The 20439-nt window shown below is 37.6% G+C and overlaps 1 protein-coding gene across 7 annotated transcripts in view; it reads left to right on the top strand.

Annotated features, from left to right (window-relative positions):
- The window catches only part of Wwp1 (WW domain containing E3 ubiquitin protein ligase 1), a 100659-nt gene that overhangs the window by 53413 nt on the left and 26807 nt on the right, over positions 1–20439 (top strand). For 5 of the 7 annotated variants that reach the window (XM_055603185.1, XM_055603180.1, XM_055603181.1 and 2 more), the window contains exons 9-17: positions 2597–2924; positions 9772–9867; positions 11673–11847; positions 13138–13192; positions 13278–13362; positions 13478–13606; positions 14740–14815; positions 14910–14981; positions 17862–17950. In XM_055603185.1, coding sequence (XP_055459160.1) covers positions 2597–2924; positions 9772–9867; positions 11673–11847; positions 13138–13192; positions 13278–13362; positions 13478–13606; positions 14740–14815; positions 14910–14981; positions 17862–17950 — 1105 coding nt within the window. The remainder of the gene's footprint in view (positions 1–2596; positions 2925–9771; positions 9868–11672; positions 11848–13137; positions 13193–13277; positions 13363–13477; positions 13607–14739; positions 14816–14909; positions 14982–17861; positions 17951–20439) is intronic. The other 2 variants (XM_055603183.1, XM_055603182.1) reach the window with 1 other exon arrangement.

Genomic DNA, 20439 nt, shown 5'->3' with positions numbered 1-20439 from the left:
TACGCAACCATCTTTTCACTTAGCATGTGAAAGAACACCCTAGGTTCTTCAGTATCTTTATGAATTGTATTCTTTCTTTGTCTTTATTGTTGTACCACCATTTGTTTTTCCAGTAGCCTGTTGAAGAAGCCTTGTCTCTGGAGTTGTAAGAAATTGGGAATAAAGATTCAGTCCACATTTGTGTGCAGGCTTTCAGTGTGGTCATAAGCTTTGAACTCATGTGGGCTGACGAGTGAGATCAGTAGAGTGTATGACAGTTTGGTAGAGGACTGTGTTGTGCATTTCCACCAGCAAGGAATGAGAATTTCTGTTGTACTTTATTCTTACCAGTGTTTCTATTTAAGCAGAGTTATAGTTTCCAATCTTCTCACCTAAAGATATTTTTTATCTATTTCTAGTAATTTTGTTTTTATATATACCTCTTAGTGTATGCCATAACAGTGCATACCTTTAATCTCAAACACTTGATGGGATTACAATTCCTAGGCCTGCCTAGAGTGAAAACAAACAAACCAACACCAGACACCAACTCTCAGTATTTTTTTGCTTTTTTTCCTTAGAGACCTTCAATATAATCTTGACGCTGAACTTAAGACTCTTCATTCTGCCAATATACTGTATTTGTATATAATTTATTAGTTCTAATTTCTGGTTACTTATCATGTGTGTTTAAATAATCTCCTTTATATATGAGTTTTACTGTTTTCAGTGTTTTTGATTTTCCAGTCTTAGTTTTTAAGTATATTCAGCAATATTGAATTGGAATAGTAATTACGATCATCTTTACTTAATCGTTAGTATTTTATTAAATACTTCTTAACCAGTATTAAAAATAATCATATTACTTTTATCCTTTGCTTGTTACCATGATACATTTTCTAACACAATTTGCTAATATTGCATTATCTTTGATTATGCATCATACTGGCCTATGGTTTTAGGGATATTGTTTTCTATGGATTGGAAAGCTTTTTCCCCCCTAATGGAATATAACAGTTAAAATACCGTAAGAATTATCTATAAAGCTTAAAGAACTTTATCAAACCTTGTTCACTCCTTGTTTGAGGAAAATATTTCTTCTGTTACCGTTCCATTTCAACTATGATTGGTTATTTAAAGTGTATTCATTTGCCTAGTACATTTCAGATTGATTTTGACAAAGTTCTGTGTATTTCTGACTTTACTCAGAAAAACAGTAATTTTGTTATTCTTTACAAATCTTGTCATGGTTTTTCCAGCTTCTAGTCATAAAGTCATTGGGTAATAAGTTTAAATTCAGATTTCTAGACAGCTCTCAGCAACAAAAGGAAAACAACTAAGTATCACACATTCCAGCCTTCTTACGTTTATGTTGTCCACCGTGTAGCCAGTGCAGCAGTTTCAGACTGAAGCAACTCTTCTTGTCCTTAGCTGTCCTGCTAGTCAGTGGGAGGGGGTTCCTGGTGCAAAACCTACTGAGCAGAGGTTTACAGTAGAGAACTTTGCTCCGTGCATGCCAAGCACTGAGCTAATGCTGGACACTGTAGCACTTTTGGGTTTCCGGGGCCATTTGTGGGTTTACTTGGAGGCTCTTCAGCTATTTGGGAGTGGTGTGGATAGGACCTATGCAGTACACCACTGGTGATCAACAACCCTGTAAAACCTACTCCTGTCCTAGCTCCCCTGCTTGTTAACCAAGCCACCATCTCAGAGAAAACAAGGTTTTCCTTGTCATGACCAGTTCCCACCACATGGATAGAATCCATGGATTGTTTCAGGGGCAATCCATGGTTCTGGAATGTCTCCAGGTGGACAGTAATGGAAATAGTACACTGATGTTTCCTCCAATAGGAAACATAAAAATGCAGAGACTTTTGTTGTCAGTAGCAAGCTCACATGCTGCCTTGTCAATAGAAGTCTCCCTCTGTAGCAGCACAAATACGTGCTGGGAAGTACTGAGAACTCTTCTGCATCTTCCTGCCTTGTAGAGATCACACCTGCATTGATACTGCTAGTAAATCTCAGCAGGAAGATATTTCTTCTGTAAATGTAGCATGAAGCTGGGCTTGGCAGTGTGCCTGCAATCCCAGCTGCTCAGGTGGCTGAGGCAGGAGGAGATCAAGTTTAAGACATGGGCATATCAGTGAGGCATCTCAAAAAGTTAAGGAAAAAAGTTTAGAATAGACTGTTGGGATTTTTTTTTTTTATAGTCCTCTATGGTACTATTGTAAGAATTAATGGAATCATGTATTTCTTACTGGACAAAAGAATGACAGTTTATTGTTTTGTTTTGAGACTAACTACCACTTACATATAAGATAGACTTAAAGTTGATAATTTGAAGGTAAAACATCTATTTTCCTAATGTTGTATGTTATCTTTTTCCTGAAGTTACTGTTATTAGTATATATATTAAAATTTTTATCATTTACCAATTTATTCTTAAAGTTTTTATTATTTACTCATTGTATTCCTAAAACTTGATTCCAAAGACATCTCTTATTATTTTATGCTCTTCAGTATCTGTACATTGCTCAGTTTGAGTAGGCATTAAAGAATTGTAGTAAATTGATTAGGTAATTGGGTCAAAGGCCATTTTGCTATTTTCCCCTTGTAGTTAATGGAGAATCATCTTCATCTGTCCTAGCTGACAGTACTTCCACCATGGGTACTCCACTACCATCTGAAGATACCACCTCAACTTCCAATTGCACTAGCACCACCGTTCAAGAGCCTTCTGTACAAGAACCCCCGGCATCCTCAGAACACAGTGAATGTATTCCCTCTACCAGTACAGAAGTGGGACCAGAAACTCAGAGCCTCATAGACCCTGACTCTGATTCCAGAAATAATTCTGTTTTTGACAAATTAAGGCAGCCAGAAGGGTGTGCAGAACCTCTGCGGCCACAGTCTGGAAATTCCAACACAGAATCTTTGCCATCAGGGTAGGTCAAGAAAATGCTTTTAATGTTTGACTTCTGTTTAAGTAGAAATTTTATGATGAAGTATGACTACTGAATATTTATATGAATTTTTTAAAAAATGAAGCCTAGAGGCTGGAGAGGTAGTGGCTGGAGAGGTAGCTCAGCAGTTAAAAGTGCATACTGAAAGAATTAATTAAAAAGGTGCATACCGTTCTTGCAGGGGGCTCAACTTCCGTTCTCAGTATCCATGTCGGGAGGTGCAGAACTCAGCTCCAGAAAGCCATGCCTCTTAGCTCTCTGGGCATCTGCACTCATGTGCGTACATACCCACACACCCACACTGTCACACACATACACGTAATTAAGAATAATAAAAACAGTTTCTTTAGGTGTACAGACTTTAGTAGGTTTATCCTATATTATATGTCTATATGAGTGAGTATATACCGTGTGCGTCTTTCTGCTTCTGGGATAGCTCACTCAGGACGATCTTTTCGAGACCCCACCGTTTACCTGCAAATTTCATGATTTCCTTGTTTTTAATTGCTGAGTAATATTCCATTGTGTAGATGTACTACAATTTCTGTATCCATTCCTCCACTGAGAGGCATCTGGGCTGTTTCCAGCTTCTGGCTATTACAAATAAAGCTGCTACAAACATGGTTGAGCAAATGTCCTTATTGTGAACTTGAGCCTCTTTTGGGTATATGCCTAGGAGTGGTATAGCTGGATCTTGAGGAAGCACTATTCCTAGTTGTCTGAGGAAGTACCAGATTGCTTTCCAGGGTCTAAAGAAACTAATCAAGAGTGAGGACTCTTGCTAAAATGCTCAATCCCTATCCAGAAAGGCAAAAAGGATGGACATCAGAAGGAGGAGAAAAGAGGGAACAAGTAAGGAGCCTGACACAGAGGACCTCTGAAAGCCTCTGCCCTGCAGACTATCAATGCAGATGCTGAGACTTATGGGCAACCTTTGGGCAGAGTGTAAGGGAATCTTAGGAAAGAAGTGGGAAACAGTAATATCTGGAGAGGACAGGAGCTCCACGAAGAGAGCAACAGAACCAAACAATCTGAGCACAAGGGTCTTTCCTAAGACTGATACTCCAACCAAGGACCATGCATGGAGATAACCTAAGACCCCTGCACAGATGTAGCCCATGGCAGTTCAGTATCCAAGTGGGTTCCATTGTAATAGGAACAGGGACTGTCTCTGACATGAACTGATTGGCCTGCTCTTTAATTTCCTCCCCCTGAGGGGGAAGCAGCATTACCAGGCCACAGAAGAAGACAACACAGCCACTCCTGATGAGACCTAATTGACTAGGATCAGAAAGAAGGAAAGGAAGACCTCCCCTACCAGTGGACTTGGGGAGGGGCATGCATGCAGAGGATGGAGGAAGGGAGAGATTGGGACAGGAAGAGGGAGAAAACCACAGGGGGGATACAAATTAAATAAAGTGCAATTAATAAAGAAAAAATAATAAAAACAAATCATTAAAATTTAACTGTAAGTTAGGACATTCATACAATTTATTTGCTCCAGTGAAACTACTTTTTAGATTTAAGAACAATCACTTAATCTAGTCAAAATATGTATTGCATGAAATGAGCAGAGAAGCCTGATGTGAATCTGCAAGACCTTTTGATTTTATGCTCACATTCTATAGTAGTGAATCTTTGTCTTATATCTTTGTCATAACTCCTGTTCTCTAGCTGTGTGATCTGTGTGATAACAGCTAGCCATCCATTCCCAATATTAGTGAATGCTGGTGACAGTCTCCATACAACTCGGTTACAAGCCTGCTTTTTCCTAATCTCCTTTAAGTTTCTTTGTATGATTATTTAACTACCAATGCTTTTCTTTCAAGAATGATTCTTCATCTTTATTTAAACATTGCTTACTCTACTTATCATATCTTTTTGGTACTGATGATAATCATTACTTATTCATTCAATCTGTCTACCTCAAGACACAGCTTTAGACTTGATAGCAAGTATGTACAATATAGTTTGAAAGTGCTATGATAAAAATAGGACACTTGTCTTAGTTATTGTTCTACTGTCGTGAAGAGACACATGGCCAAGGCAACGTGTAAAAGAAAGCATTCAATTAGGGGTTTCCCTACAGTTTCAGAGAGTTAGTCTATGACCATTGTGGTGGGGAGCATAGCAGTAGACAGGCATTATCCGGGAGCAGTAGTTGAACGCTCACATCTGATCCACAAGCAGTGGACAGAAAAAGAAAGAGCCTGAGCCTCCTGTGAGCTTTTGAAACCTCAAAGCCCATCCCCAGTGACGCACCTCCTCCAGCAAGGCCACACTTCCCAATCCTTACAGACAGTTCCAGCATTTAGAAATATGAGCTAGTGGGGCCATTCTCGTTCAGATCACCACAACACTCTTCAGTACAGTGTACAGTAATTAGAATGCTGACTTGTAGCCTTTGAAACTACCCTAGAGGGCTCTGATTTACCATATTCATTTGATTGCTCATTACAGTATTGTGTTCTGACTTCTTTCCGGCTTTTAAAACTGTTATTTTCTTAGTGCTTTTTACTTGCTCAGCTGTTTTTCCCACCATATAATTACGGTTTCAGACTGTGATCTTCATGTGCTTCCCAGGTAGATCCTATCATTTAGTTATTGCACCTTATGTGTAGAGCAGAACTTGCTGTGAATTCTTTGCTGCCTTCTGCTCAGTGTTTCTTGCAGAAATTATCCTCTACACCTCCTTCAGAAAGCTTTGTTTTTTGTCTCCCATCTTTGGTAATTTACTGATTATGTAGCCCAAGTTGGCTGTGAACACACAGCGTCCTTCTTAGTCCCCAAGGTGAGGGGATATAGTGCATCAGTGATGTGGCCTGTGCTTCTTTCTGCAGCAGAGGGAGAGGCAGCAGAGGGGTGTCGCTGTGTTAGGGCCCAGTGGAAAAGCAGCTAGAAGGTCTGAATTTAATCACTGTGTTCTCAACAGAGTCCATCTTTCTCAAACTAATTTGTGTTCCACAAGGACTACATTTGAGTGTTTTCTTTACAGTTCTCTACATTCTAGGTACTGCATCAGGGGCAGACCAGTAAAGTGCTAACTAGTAAATAGCTTCATATTTGTGGACAGGAGGCAAAATTAGAATATTATTCAAGTATTGCATATGGCACAGAAAAGATACAATGCCTCTCCTGCCTCAGCCCCGCTACCCAAGGTAGAACACTCCATACTATGACTGTGCTGGATCTCAGTTGCCTTCTCTGCCCCTTGCAGATGACGTTCTCAAATAAGAGAGCTCCTGATGCATAGGGGAGCCTGACCAACTTCAATAACTGTCCAGAGAATCATAGATTCCAGTAGACTTCTTTTTCCTCCCCTGTTAGTGGGGCCAAGGGGAGGCAACTGGCTGAACTGCCATTTTAGGAATAAGATTCTACAGTGGGATCTGAGAGTTGCCTAGAGTAACCTCTACAGCTGGTGATCAGAGGACGTGTTCATTAGTGAAAATGGAGGCATGTGGGCTAGGGTAAGGTGATGAAGGATACCTTGGCTTTGTCTGCATGACTCCCAGTGATAGTCTGCTAGTTATACCCATGCACCCATACTGGTGCTAAAGCACTGTGTGGACCAGATGGGTAAAGGCATGCATTCGTGCCTGCAGAAACACACACACACACAAACAAAGAAATGTAAAAAAAATTAAGTGGATTTTGGGCCAAGTGGTTGGAGAGATGGTTCAGTGGTTATGAGCGCTTGTGCTCTTCCAGAGGACCCAAGTTCAATTTCTAGCACTCACAACAGGCATCGTACAACCGCCTGTGTAGCCCCAGCTTGAGATCATCCAGCAGGTAGTGTCACCATGACATTCTGGTCAGTTTGGGTGCCCGCACACGTGTGCACATATATATGCCTGCAGACACAAACAACATGCACTTAAATATTTTTAAAAGAGTGTAGAGCGGGGTTGACCGGACTGTGTTATATCAGTACATATATATGCAGGCCTAGATAGCTGGCTGATGAGAGGCTCAATAGAACTCTTTCATTTCCTGGAGGTTGGTCCTTCACTCTACATTTATTATTATTATTATTATTGTTATCATTCATCATTCCTTCAGATATACCATTAATATGGTACTTAAGTATAGTACTATTTGGGGGCAAGAAGGGATCCCGAGTTTATTTTATTTTATGTGCATTAATATTTTACTTGCATATATATCTGTGTGAGGGTGTCTGACCTTGGAGTTATAGACATTTGTGAACTGCCATGTGGGTACTGTGATTTGAACCTGGGTCTTTTGGAAGAAAAGTCAGTGCTCTTGATCACTGAGCCATCTTTCCAGTTTCCAGAACTTATTGTTAATTTCTCTGGAGAAGTAACAGAAATACTAGCACACTTTCTAGATTTCCCAGACCTATGCACAGGTCAGTTACTTATCTCTACATAAAATGATCCAAAGTTAAGGCAATGGAGAGCAAATCATTTTACAGAAGCATTGAAAGTGGTGTTTTCACACTGGCTAAAAATCTTAAGTATTCCTAATTTGGCAGTTTAAAACTATATACATGTTATCTTGAGATGTCTGATAATCAGAGATCAGGAAATGGCAGGATATTTCACCTTAGTGTGCTCAGGAACTGGCATTGAAGCTTTTATTGGAGGCTGACTTTGGAGTGCCTGACATAGCACTCCAAAAGAACCAAATCCAGAGCTGTTGGCAAGAAAGCTCCATGTGCACACAGAGTGTTGTAGAAGGGTCAGCATGACATGTGATCCTGAAGATGATGACTCAAGTCTGTTTAAAGCTGGGCTTGGTGGCACAGGCTTGCTAGTCCCATCTACTGGGAAGGCTAAGGCATGAAGATTAGACGTTGTGACCTGCCTAGCCAACTTAGATTCAGTCAAAATACAAATTTTTAAAGAGGTTAGAGATCTACATAGTTCAATGGTAGAACACTTATGTTTCAAGGCCCTAGGCTAAGTCCCAGTACAGCAAAAGGGAAAGAGAAACAAGAGCTTTAAGAAAGGACCTGTCTGTTCTTACTCCCCGGAGCCAGGCCTGCTGCTCTGTGTAGGGCTTCCTTTCTGGCAGAACCAGGGACATGGAAAGTGTTTTTCTCTGTCAGGATGGATGAGAACTAAGGAGGCTAATGACGTTTCAGACATGCGTCCTGCCTTTCTCAGAGAAATCCTATACTGAGAACTAAGACTTTGTTTTTCTACCCAGGAAATTGGAAGTGACTTCTAGTCAAGATACCCTGCACCTGCCTACCACAAAGACTATAAGTAATGTGTTTTGTAACAAAGCTGCCATACAATATGGTTGATATGCTCTATCATATCAGCCTTCAATTAATACTATAAACCATAAGCCCTGTTTTAGAACCCTGCTCATTAAACATCTGAGGGAAACCTTGTAATGTGAAAAGGGGACAAAAACAGTCAATGTAGAAAATGCCACTTGACGGTTTAAGAGATGGCTCTGTGGGTAAAGATACCTGCCACAAGCCTGGCAACCTGCAATCCCTAAGATCTACCTAGTGGTAGGAAAGAACTAACTCTCACAAGCTCTGTTCTGACTTCGGTGGGTATCCAGTGGCTCACACACATGTGCATTCACACAGTAATGATAACAATACTGATAAATTTTAAAAATTAAGTAAATTAAATAAAATACTGCTTAAAGAAAATAGACTGTATTGATATTGTTAAAGGTTAAGAATAGATGTCACCAGGAGTGGCTGCATTGTCGTCCTCTGTGGCCTGGTAAGGCTGCTCCCCACTCAGGGTGAGGTGATCAAAGAGCAGACCTAATAGCCTAGGATCAAAAGGAAGGAAAAAAGACCTCCCCTATCAGTGGAGGGGCATGCATGGAGAAGGGGGAGGAAGGGAGGGATTGGGAGGGGAGGAGGGAGGGAGCTACAGGGGGATACAAAGTGAATAAAGTATAATTAATAAAAAACTAAAAATAAATAAATAAAATGGAAAAAAAGAAAAGAAAAAAAGAAGAATAGATGTCACAAGATACCCTACACCTGCCTACCACAAAGACTATAAGTAATGTGTTTTGTAAAGATACCTACCACAAGCATAGCCAGGTATGAAACAAACAGAAAATGCTCCTGAGTTCAGTGGAAGCTCTAATTGATAAAGGTAAAGAAATTTGCCAGCAAATATAGCAAAAAGATAAATGTATAACATATGAATCAAGTTGATTCATTAGTTACAGATTCCAAAAAGCAGAGCTTCAGAAAAAGAAGAGAGACCCATAATAAAATGACAAGAAAACTCAAGTATGATAGGCAAATTTTCCCTTGGAGAAAAGACTTACCAAAACTCCCGATAGCAAGTGAAGAGAGAACTAGTTTTAAATTATTCAGTGTGAACACTTTAATGTGTGTCCTCATGTCCCCACCAAAGCTTATCCTAAGGTAAGTCCAGAGACTTTTTTAAACGTTGATTTATTTTTGCTTTATGTGCATGAGTTTTTGCATGCATGTGAATCTATGCAGCACATGCATGCAGTATCAGTGGAGTCCAGAACTGAGTGTGGCCTTTCCTGGAACTGGAGTTACAGATGCCTCTGTGCTATCATGTTGGTGTTGAGAGTCAAACCCAGGTCCTCCACCTGTGCCCTTAATTGCTGAGCCATCGCTCTATCTCCTAGAGATTTTTTAAATGGCAAAACAAGGCAAATTTTATGTTGATGATGACAACACAGTTGTCAGAACAAAAGCAGAAGCTGGAAACAAATTTACCTTAAGTATGTTTAAGTATAAAGTATTAAGTATAAAGCCTTTTTATAATGTTCCTGTTTTTAGAACATTTTAACTTTCCTAATCTTTTGGTTTTTTATTTCTGTTTTTGTACTTTTATTATAGGTGGGAACAGAGAAAAGATCCTCATGGTAGAACCTATTATGTAGATCATAATACTCGAACTACTACATGGGAGAGACCACAGCCTTTGCCTCCAGGGTAATAAAGCATTCTTATGTGTCTTTAGTTATGTTTTTATTGCATGTAAATTTTAAATTTATTTGAATACAACATCTATGTTTGCCAGTGATAAGTTCTTAATACTAGAAGAACAAGTGCTGAGTTCTTTCTTTCATTAAAAAAAAAAAAATCACAATGATCTGAAAAAACAGGGACTCTATTGTCAAAGGCTTGAAGGAAATGTATTCCAAGATGGGGACTGTGTTTGAGGGGAATTCAATAGTATTCGATTATCTGTCAATGCAGTTTGTAAAAAATATTTTAAGAAGCAAAGGAAGATCAGTTTATCATTGACCTTGAGAGAGTGTAATAGCAGGAACTTTAGTATGTTTTTGCTTATTAAAACTCTTTAAAATTTTTGCTATGATGTAATTTGAGCTTACATGTAATAAAACTTGTAGATCATATTTTTGGACCAGTCTACTACCTCATATATTATTAAATCTCATGAATTATATAATGTGCATTGTTTATGAAGAATCACACATTTTTGTTACACCTAATAAATTTGAAAGAATTCTAAATTGATTCCTGAAAGGATTCTTAGATAGTCATAGTAAATTTAATGACAAAGAATGGCTTAATAGATTCCAGTTGTTGGAAAATTATAGGCAGTGAGTAGAACCTTGGAGCCTGTGTAGAATTCAGGTATAAAACCAGGGTATCTGCTCTTCTGATTAAAAATTGGCATGGCAGAGTGACATGCATGGCACACTTGGGATCAGCAGCTCACTGGTTTGCCTCTTATATGAGGCCTTTGAAGGACTCTGGGAAATGAAACTGAAAAGTGTTCTTTTATAAAAATTAAAATCCCAACCGTTCTATTTTACACATAAAGACTCAGGAGCCAGGTGCTTGGGTGAAAACCTGCTAGCTCAGAAAGGCAGAGAAAGCACTCAGCTGACCTTCCTTCTCAGCTAAGGTCTAGATGGAAAAACCCCAAAAGCCTCGATAGTTCAACTGACAGCACAGGAGGAAAAGGCCAAAAAATATCCAGGGCCAAAGACTTGCTACCTTAAAGCCCCAAAAGCCAGGGAGCTGAGGAGCTGAAGCCTAAGCTAAAGCCAGAGCTTGAGCTAAAATCTGTGCTTCTTCTACACGCTGTCTTAAATGCCCCTCAACTCAAAGTCTATCCCTCTCTTTAATCCCTGTCAGCTGGTTTCTTGCTCCCCTCTTGACCGAGGGTTAACTTAATAAATCCTATGGGCATCAAGCTCTTGGATTAAAGGTGTGTGCTAGGGCTGGCTAAACCATACCATAATCACCTGTTTACAATAAACAGAAAGTTCTTGGATTAAAGTGTATGATAGGGCTCAACCATACCAAACAAGAAACAGAGATTCACAGTTCTTAACAGAAAAGATGGGTAAGTTTCTTCTGATGACATGGCAGAAAGCTGTTTCTTAAGAAGAAACAAGAATAAGTCTGTGATAGAATAGCAAAGAAATTTAGCATAGATAAATGCTTCATAGATTTATATGCTGTTTTGAAGAATAAAAATATCCAGACATGATTGCATATTTACTTGGGAGGGAGAGGATTATGAGTTGAAAGCCAGCTGGGCCCGTGGAGAGTACAAGACCAGTGTGGTCTACATAGCTTTTGACACAAGGTTGTCTCGAAACACCATGAACTGGGATGGGATGTAGCTCAACAGGTAGAGAGAGAACTTGTCTAACATGCTCAGTGGCCTTGGCTCTATTTCTCGCAGTGTCAATAGGTAAATAAATAAAGTAATTTATCAAATTACTCATTACTTCGTTTTTATTGCTTATTTGTGGTAGCTGGGAAAGAAGAGTAGATGATCGTGGAAGAGTTTATTATGTGGATCATAATACCAGAACAACAACCTGGCAGCGACCTACCATGGAATCTGTACGAAATTTTGAGCAGTGGCAGTCTCAGCGGAATCAATTGCAGGGAGCTATGCAACAATTCAACCAACGATACCTCTATTCGGTAATTAGTAAATTAGGGGTTAATGTCATCTTTCCCTTTGGTGGCTTTAAAATATGTAGACTGCACTTCAGGGGTTTGTTTGTTTGCTTCATTTTATTTGTAGTTAATCTTTAATATTATGATAGTGTATAAATAAATATATGTTCTGGAAAATTTTCTGCTTTGGAGTATTTTAGAAATTTAGGTTTTAGTGCTCATCCTGTATATAGTAAATAAGAAAGTTTGTACCATGAGCATTGTTTTGTTTCTGTGTAGGACTTTGTGTGCATGGAAATTTGGAAACAGGACAAAGTTAGGTATTGGGTATGACTCAAAATACTTTCTGCTAAATAGCAGAATCCTCTTAAATGGATGCGAGTTTAGTTACCTGCATAGAATACAAGGGCTGGGATAAGAACTAATCATTTTCTGTGTCCAGTGCCATCAAGCTGCTGAGTTCCCTTTTAGAGCATCGTCTGTTCTCATGCATCTGGTCTAAACTGTCCATCTTGCCTGTACCAGCTGTTACCATGCATCTTGCCTGCACCTTCTGTTGCCATGCATCTTGCCTGCTATTCTGAACTTAAAAGAGATGCTGCCGCCTTTAGTCTGATTTCCAGAGTCTCTGCCATGAAAGTGAAGAGTAAACTGAAAGGGGAGAGCTTTCCTCTATTAAGCCCTTGTCCTTAGCAAGCCTCTGCTTGTGCAGTTTAGCCAAGGACACCCAAATCAGGGGCTTTTGCTTCTACCCCGTTGGCCAGAATTGATGACTTTATACTTCATTAATCCAGATTCAGTGGACTATTCCTTTCAAGCAAAACTAGTGATTTGATTATCAAGAAAGACAAGATAAAAATTGATAATGAGTGCAGTTAACCCTGTTAGAGTAATATGAAATATTCATTTTTAAAATGTGTATATATTACCAATTGAATAATTATTTTGCAGAATAGTTATACTATAATATTTTTTTTCTATTTTTGAATAAATAATATTGTCTGATTAAATGGAATAATTCTCTATTTACTATTCATTAATCTCCTTTTACTCATTAGAAGGTCCAGGAAATTAAAATACTGATATTAGTACATGATTTCTAAATTTCTAAATCATGTACTAATAATTATATCAGCTGATGGCTGCTTTTCATAATATTTTTGGAACTTTGTTTCTTGAAATTGCTGTAGGCATAATTCTTGGTCATATTTTTAAAAAAATGCTAACTTGTGACTGTTAATTTACTCAGTATATTAGTATATTTCTAGCTAAAAATGCTATCTTATTTCTGTCCACAATTGCTTTTTCAACCAGGCTTCAATGTTAGCTGCAGAAAATGACCCATACGGACCTTTACCACCAGGTTGGGGTAAGCTGATATGATGTTGCTAAAAATATGTATGAGGCATATAGGTACCAAATTATTATTAAAAGTTATCCATACTTTGTTTTAGAAAAAAGAGTGGATTCAACAGACAGAGTTTACTTTGTGAATCATAATACAAAAACAACCCAGTGGGAAGACCCAAGGACTCAAGGGTATGTGTACACTGTACTCTCAAGTCATCATGCGGGTAGGTGGACAGGTGGTGTCAGTGCGCTGTAGGTCCCTGAAGCACACTCACCTCATGACTGTGAATTTTATCTTTTTCAGCTTACCCAATGAGGAACCCCTGCCAGAAGGCTGGGAAATCAGGTATACCCGGGAAGGTGTTAGGTACTTTGTTGATCATAACACAAGAACAACTACATTCAAAGATCCTCGCAATGGGAAGTCATCTGTGTAAGTGGAAATCTGAACTCTAAAGTTATTACTTAGTGAAGACAGGAGGTTTAGACTAGAATGTAGCCCCAGATTTAAGAACAAGATTTTTTTGTTCAAGAAAATGTGCACAAGTAATACTTAACTATAACTATTTTATATATTATTCTAGAATAGATTTGTGGTATTTCATTTCTTATATAAATAATATATTATTATATATTATTTTATATGATAACAATGTCAAATATATGTGTAATAATTTCATGCCAAAGATTGTGCTCAGCATTTTAGATGTGTTAGTTCATTTTTATCTTCCAATAACTTTTGAGAGAGATTATTATTTTCTTGTGTATTATTCTTGTGTATTATTTAGTAAGGCCCTTTTTTTCCCTTGAAAAAGTGATAAGCCATCTATTCCTTTAAAATGCACAATATATAGTTTACTTGTTCATTTACTTGTTTCCTTCACTGGTGCATGTTACACAAAATAGTCACTTTTTTCCATGTTATTAGCAAGCAATGCCTTCACTGTCTAGAGTAATGCCAGGTTCTTGCTTAGCATTTAGTAAGCTTTCATGAATGAATGAACTGCTGTAAATGTGACAGCAGAAGACAGCATTTTCTGTTCACTCAACATCAAAGTGCTTTGTTCCATCTGCTAAGACTCTGTCTAGGCGCAGGCCTCCTCATTCTGAGCTGAATGTTGTATCTCTTTTCTCATTGTCCAAATGAGTCACATGATCTGCATGTGACTTGCTCCATGGAATTCAATTTTGCTTTGCTTTGTTTTTTGTTCAAATTTTGTGAAAATCAGGCTTAAGATGAGGTATTAGGTTTTCCCATCATGTTTCTCTTATCTAGAATCTCTTGACTTCCTCAGCTTTAAGAATTTTCAAAGGTTCTTTTAAGTAATCTGAATAGAACTTAAGACTTCAGGAAACTGAGGGCTTATGAATAGACCTGTCCCAACTTGTAGTCTCCCTCTGTGCTTGTGTTCTGCTACTGTGACAACGTTTATGACTCAAGCCTCCATTGTACTAACAAATAGACCTGTATTTATTGCCAGCAAATAACTTTCCTTAGTTATATTATGATCTAATACATAGTTTCATATTGAATATTATAGCTGTGTTTGTTTTGTTTCTCTTTAGAACTAAAGGTGGTCCACAGATTGCTTATGAACGCAGCTTTAGGTGGAAGCTTGCTCATTTCCGTTACTTGTGCCAGGTACTACAGTGGTAAATAAATCTCATTCGTAATCATCTAGTCTGACCATTATATAATACATATACTGTGGCTTACATGATATTTCTGTTTCTAGTCTAATGCACTACCCAGTCATGTAAAGATCAATGTGTCCCGACAGACATTATTTGAAGATTCCTTCCAACAGGTAAGGAAGATATTTTTCAAAATGAAACAGTACTTCTTATCTCATTTTATTCTGAACTTTTAAAGGAGTTAGTTTTTGAGTCTTTTAAGTATTTATAATAGTCCCCACTTCCTGAGTTAATACATTAATAATTATATTAAACTTTATTATGTGTCCTGGAGGCATACATGGAGGCAAGGCATTCATATACTTAAAATAAAAATAAACTTCACCATGTAGTAAATCACGACTGTTGGCCAATTATTGACAGTTTTTCCATTGCTTTTCTTCTCACAGCATCTCTGTGGAGAATTCCTGCCATCTGTATTTTATAGATAAAGGTGGGAGACTGAGAGAGAATTTAGGTGTAGCTGGATGTAATATCACCTGCCCTAAATCTTAGCATTCTAGAGGCAGAGACAGGTAGATCTCTGTGAATTCCTGGCTATGTAAGGCTACATAGTGAAAGACTGTCTTAAAATCTGATAAACAAATAAATATGTAAATAAGTAAGCAAATTAAGTAAATAAATGTATAGATAGACAAATAGCTAACTAACTAAATAAAAGAATTTAGATATATCCTTAGTAAAATAAAGTTTAAACAGCATTTAGAATAAGTCTGTTTTGGCATTTACCTTGTTAGTATATTTAAAAGTAAAGCTTGTGAAAATCAAGTTTTAATAAATCGAATCAAATTGGTAGATGTTGAAAATTTGAGTATTCCATTAGTCCTCTTCTGTTCATTCTGACCTGTGGGTTTCACTGAGTGGTGATCTACCATGATAGCCCCTGCTTTCCTCCCGCACATGGTTTTATAACCATTTATGTTTCCTAACATGCTCTTTGCTGTCTCCCTTACTAGAATATATACTTCATGACAGCTTGGACTGTTGGTTTACTTTACCTGTGTCCTGTACCAAGAATAGTGCCTTTCATGTAACAGTTATTCAGAAATGTTACATGAATGTCTGCCTTTCTGGAGTCATTTGCTGAATATTATTAAAAATAAAATGATGTCATTTTTTTAAAATGATGAAATAGAGAATTTTTCATAACCTTTCACTATCTTCCAAACTTTCTTTGTAATTAAAAGTTTCATTAGTTTTTTAAAAATTATTTCTTTTATTTTTGAGATTATAATGTAATTACATTATTTTCCTCTTTCATTTTCTCCCTTCACTCTCTTCCCATTACCCCTCATGTCTATTTTTCAAATTTATGGCCTCTTTTTTCAGTAATTGTTGTTACATGCATATGTATGTATATATATATATCCATTCTTAATATATGTATACAACCTGTTCTGTATAGTGCTACTAGTGTGTGTATGTTTTTATGGCTGGCCAGTTGGCATACTCTTCCCAAGGGAAGACTGTTTCCCCTGCTGTCAGTAGTCATTAGCTCACAAGATTGGGGCCTGTGAACCTTCCCCTGTCCGTATTAGCCCTTTGGTGTCCTCCTTGTTCTAACGCATGGTTAGGCAGCCATGGTAGTGACATTCTCACAACAAGCTCCCTGATCCTCTGCCTCTTAAAATCTTTTTGCCCTTTTTCAGCAGCATTTTCTGAGTCTTAGATAGGGGAGTTGTTTTGTAGATCTATCAGTTCAGACTGAATTCTGCAACTCTACATTTTAATTGGCTGTTTTCATAATGGTTTCTGTCTGTTGTAAAGAGAACCTTCCTTAATGAGGGGTAAGAACTAGACTTATTGGTGGGTATAAGGAGAGAGGTTTAGAATTATAGTTGGAGATTACACTGGGTCAGTGAAGTGGTTATGTGTTCCAAGATCTAGGACTTTACTAGCTGCTAGCGCTAAGTAGTTGGCTTGGTTTTTAGTACCAAGCGTGATGTCCCTCTTGTTGAGGCAGTCTTAGGTCCAATTAGAGAGCTGTTAACAGGTTACCAGCAAGGTATGACTGCCACTACAGTACCCTTTGGGTTATTGTGCCACGCTGGTTGCTATTGTTGTTCATTATTCATTCATTTATTTATTTGGTACAGGTTAAAGCATAGACACATTTATACCATAGCCTCATTTTACTAGTTGTTGAGCTTTAGAAAAGATAGCTAACGTAGCTGTTGTCAAAACTGCTTTTGTGTATGAGTGACTAATTATGAACCAAATTAATTGTTTCAAGTTTCCAAATGTGTCTTTACAAATGACTTGTTCAGAGTTATATTTGAGTGGGTTTCAGAAAGTGTGTATCTAAATTCATGTTAGTTATTATTTCACTTTTTCTGCTATAAGTGTGTTCAGCTCTGGGGTTAAGCCCATAATTGCTCCTTCAGAAGCCGATTAATGAGCTGCATTAGGACCCAGGCCAGTCTTTGACTGCAATTCTGATGGATGGTGGTAGATGTAAATTTTTATCCACAAATAAAGCATGCTTACAATTAATTTTAATGAAAGCTTACAGATTATTTGGATGTTGTTTTAAGATATGCTGTTATGTAAATATCTATCACTGAGTAAGGATCACAGTTGAATTTCTATCCTCCTGAGAGACAGAAGGTGTAGATGGGACTCCTTTCACCTTACAGTATTGATAAAGAGAAAAGTTTACCTGTTGAGAGACTATAAAATCTGAAGCGGGAACAGGGAGAGAATACAATCTAATTAATAGCTTTCTGTGTCAAACTTGTCCTCTCCTACCTCCAACTCAAAATAGAACCACTGTGTAACACTAGAAGCAGGAAGAGTATATAAAGGGAGTCAGAGAAAACTTGAAGGATTGTTCATTTTTAACTAGTTTATGGAATGAGCCAGATGAACTGCAGAATTAAATATGTTAGGGAAATGTGTACTTTTGAAAATACAAATTAAATTTAAATTGAATTAATTTGGAAGTAACTTATGCAGTGTATAAATGTCTAAATTCATATTTTGTCTTTAATTAGATTATGGCATTAAAACCATATGACTTGAGGAGGCGATTATATGTAATATTTAGAGGAGAAGAAGGCCTAGATTATGGTGGCCTTGCAAGGTAAAGTTAAAAAGTTACTGCTTTGAAATAATTCCATTTTGTTATCTGCAGTGCATTGTTAAACTCTGTGAAGATACTGAATTGTCTTTTTCATAGCAAGCAGAGTCCTTTGGGTGACCGTTATTACAGTTCTTGTTGCATATGCATGTGTGTGTGTGTACTTGCATGAGTGTGGTACGTGTGTGCGCGTGAGGATATGTTATGTAGGAGTGTGTGCATATGTGTGTGGAGGCCTGAGGTTGACATCTGGTGTCTTCCTCTACACCTCTCTCTTTTCTATGTTTAGGCATTGTGTTCTGCTGAATCTAGAGTTCTGATTAGCCAGATTTTTCTGGGATTTTCTGTCTCCTCATCCCATGTACTGGGATTACAGGTCACCATGACCACATGCCCAGAGGACATGGATTCTGGTGATAAAAAAAGTCAGGATGTCCTGTCTTCATGGCAAGTGTTTTTACACAATGAGCTATCACAGGGTCCAACCATTGTGATTATCCTTCTGTACACGCTGTATAGTATTCCACATATGGGTGTAGCATAATTAATAGATTCACAGAAGGTTATTTATTAATTTTGTTATTACAGCATTGCATGTCACTTTTATTTGTGCTTTTGCTATGATCTGAGTTTATTTGGAAAATGAAATTTTCTACATTTACTGAATACTGTTAAGAGTTGATACTTGTGAAATAGTTAATGAAAATCCTTTTTTCTTTGCCTTTCCCTTTGGTTGTTTCACACAAATCTAAATTGGCATTTTTTAAAAAGTTTAACAGTTTCCTTAAGTCTTCCTAAAATTCAGATTTCATAGAATTTCACAGAAGTAGACAATCCCAGTTTGCGTTCGGCTGACAGAAGACAGGCCCAGGTCACAGGGGTAGACGCAGATACATGGTGACTGCTGTGGGTCTGCCAGCATTTATATTAGCATCCTTCTCTGTCCAAAACATGAGTTTCTCAGCTCTGTCCAGCAAATACTCATGTGGTATGTACTGTGAGTTTTTCTGAATTTCAGAAATGCCCAGACATTGAAAAGAAAGGTACTTGTTAGAAATGAGTGAACGTGGTATTTTTTTTTCCCCTCAGTGTTAACATTCACATTGTTTTGTGAACCATTGTTTGTGTTAGTTTTTTGGTTTCAGTTTTATGTTTTGACAGTTTAAATGCATGTAATCAGTTCCTCTGTAACATTATTTTCTTATTCATAATTTTTGATTTGATTCATGCTTTGGTTGGTTAGATTCATCAAGGTGCTTATTCAAGAGGCCATTGAGGCGATATGTTCCTATAGTTGTTACATATTTGGAAATGCTTTCTTTGTTGGTTTTCTGTATAAACAACAACCTCACTAGACAGAAAATTCTTGCACGACATTGTCTATTCAGTATTCTTAGGTACTGCTTCACTGTTGTTTTAGCATTGAACGTGAGTACTATGAAGTATGAGGCCAAACCTTTGTCAGAAAATCTTCTCTGGGTGCCCACACTGTCCTTTAAAGTTCATTAGTTTCATTGCGGATTGTTCGGTCTTTTTTAAAGGAACATATTAAGAGCTTTGATTTCAGGGAAGTTTTCTTCTATTTTATCTTTGAATATTTTTTTCTGTTCTATTTGTTCTTTTCTTTCTTCAGGAACATCAATCATGGGTATGTGGAATCTCCTTTGTCAGTCTTAACACGTCTGTCATCTTTTCTTTCTCTAATCATTTGGTCCCAGTGCTTTTCCTGTTTTGGTTTTCTAAAGCCTGTCTTCATGTTACCGTTTGCAGGATTGCCCTATGTTTTGCTGCTTCTTGTGTGGTTTTTCTTCATTTGCTGTTTTACTGTTTTCTTCATTTTCTTCTTTAGGTCCTGCTAGCTCCTATGTGTTGGGTCATGATTCTTTCAGCCTCATATGTCTACTTTGAGAGTGTGGAGCTTCATTTGTGTTAAAAGTCAATTCTTCTGCCTTTTTCTAGTTAGGAACTTCTCTTTTGTGTTGGTATTAGGGTAAAGGCTTTTGTCATATATAGTGATTCTTCTTTTGGATCAATGCTGTTTTCTCTGGTTTACTGTTTTCTAAAAGTGATCTGAAGCAACTGAAAGTTTTATTTGATTGGTGTGTGCGTGCATGCATGCGTGTGTACATGCAAACACATCCTTACTAGGGTTTGCTTCTCTTCCATAAGGGAAATGTCTTCCTTCCTCCTGCTACAAAGGGAAGTTAGTTCACTCACTGTTTTGAAGATGAATTTAGCTATATGAATTCACATTAATTCATAGTTGATTTTGTTCATGGACTGTTGTCTGTACTCCTCAGCTAATTTTCAGGGAACATTTTAAAAGCTCTATTAATCATTTATAAACATAATAACAGAGCATATGAATAGGCATAGAGGTGATCCATGATGATCTGAAATTTTTCAAATTGCTTCATAGTATTACATAAATTCTCAGATTAAAGAAAATAGTATTACATAAATTACCAGATTGAACAATTAAAATCATGTCT

The sequence above is a fragment of the Psammomys obesus genome, unplaced genomic scaffold (assembly GCF_907164565.1).
Source record: "Psammomys obesus unplaced genomic scaffold, mPsaObe1.curated_primary_1811, whole genome shotgun sequence".
In the NCBI taxonomy this organism is placed as follows: Eukaryota; Metazoa; Chordata; class Mammalia; order Rodentia; family Muridae; genus Psammomys; species Psammomys obesus.
This window is presented reverse-complemented; position numbering and strand designations above follow the sequence as displayed.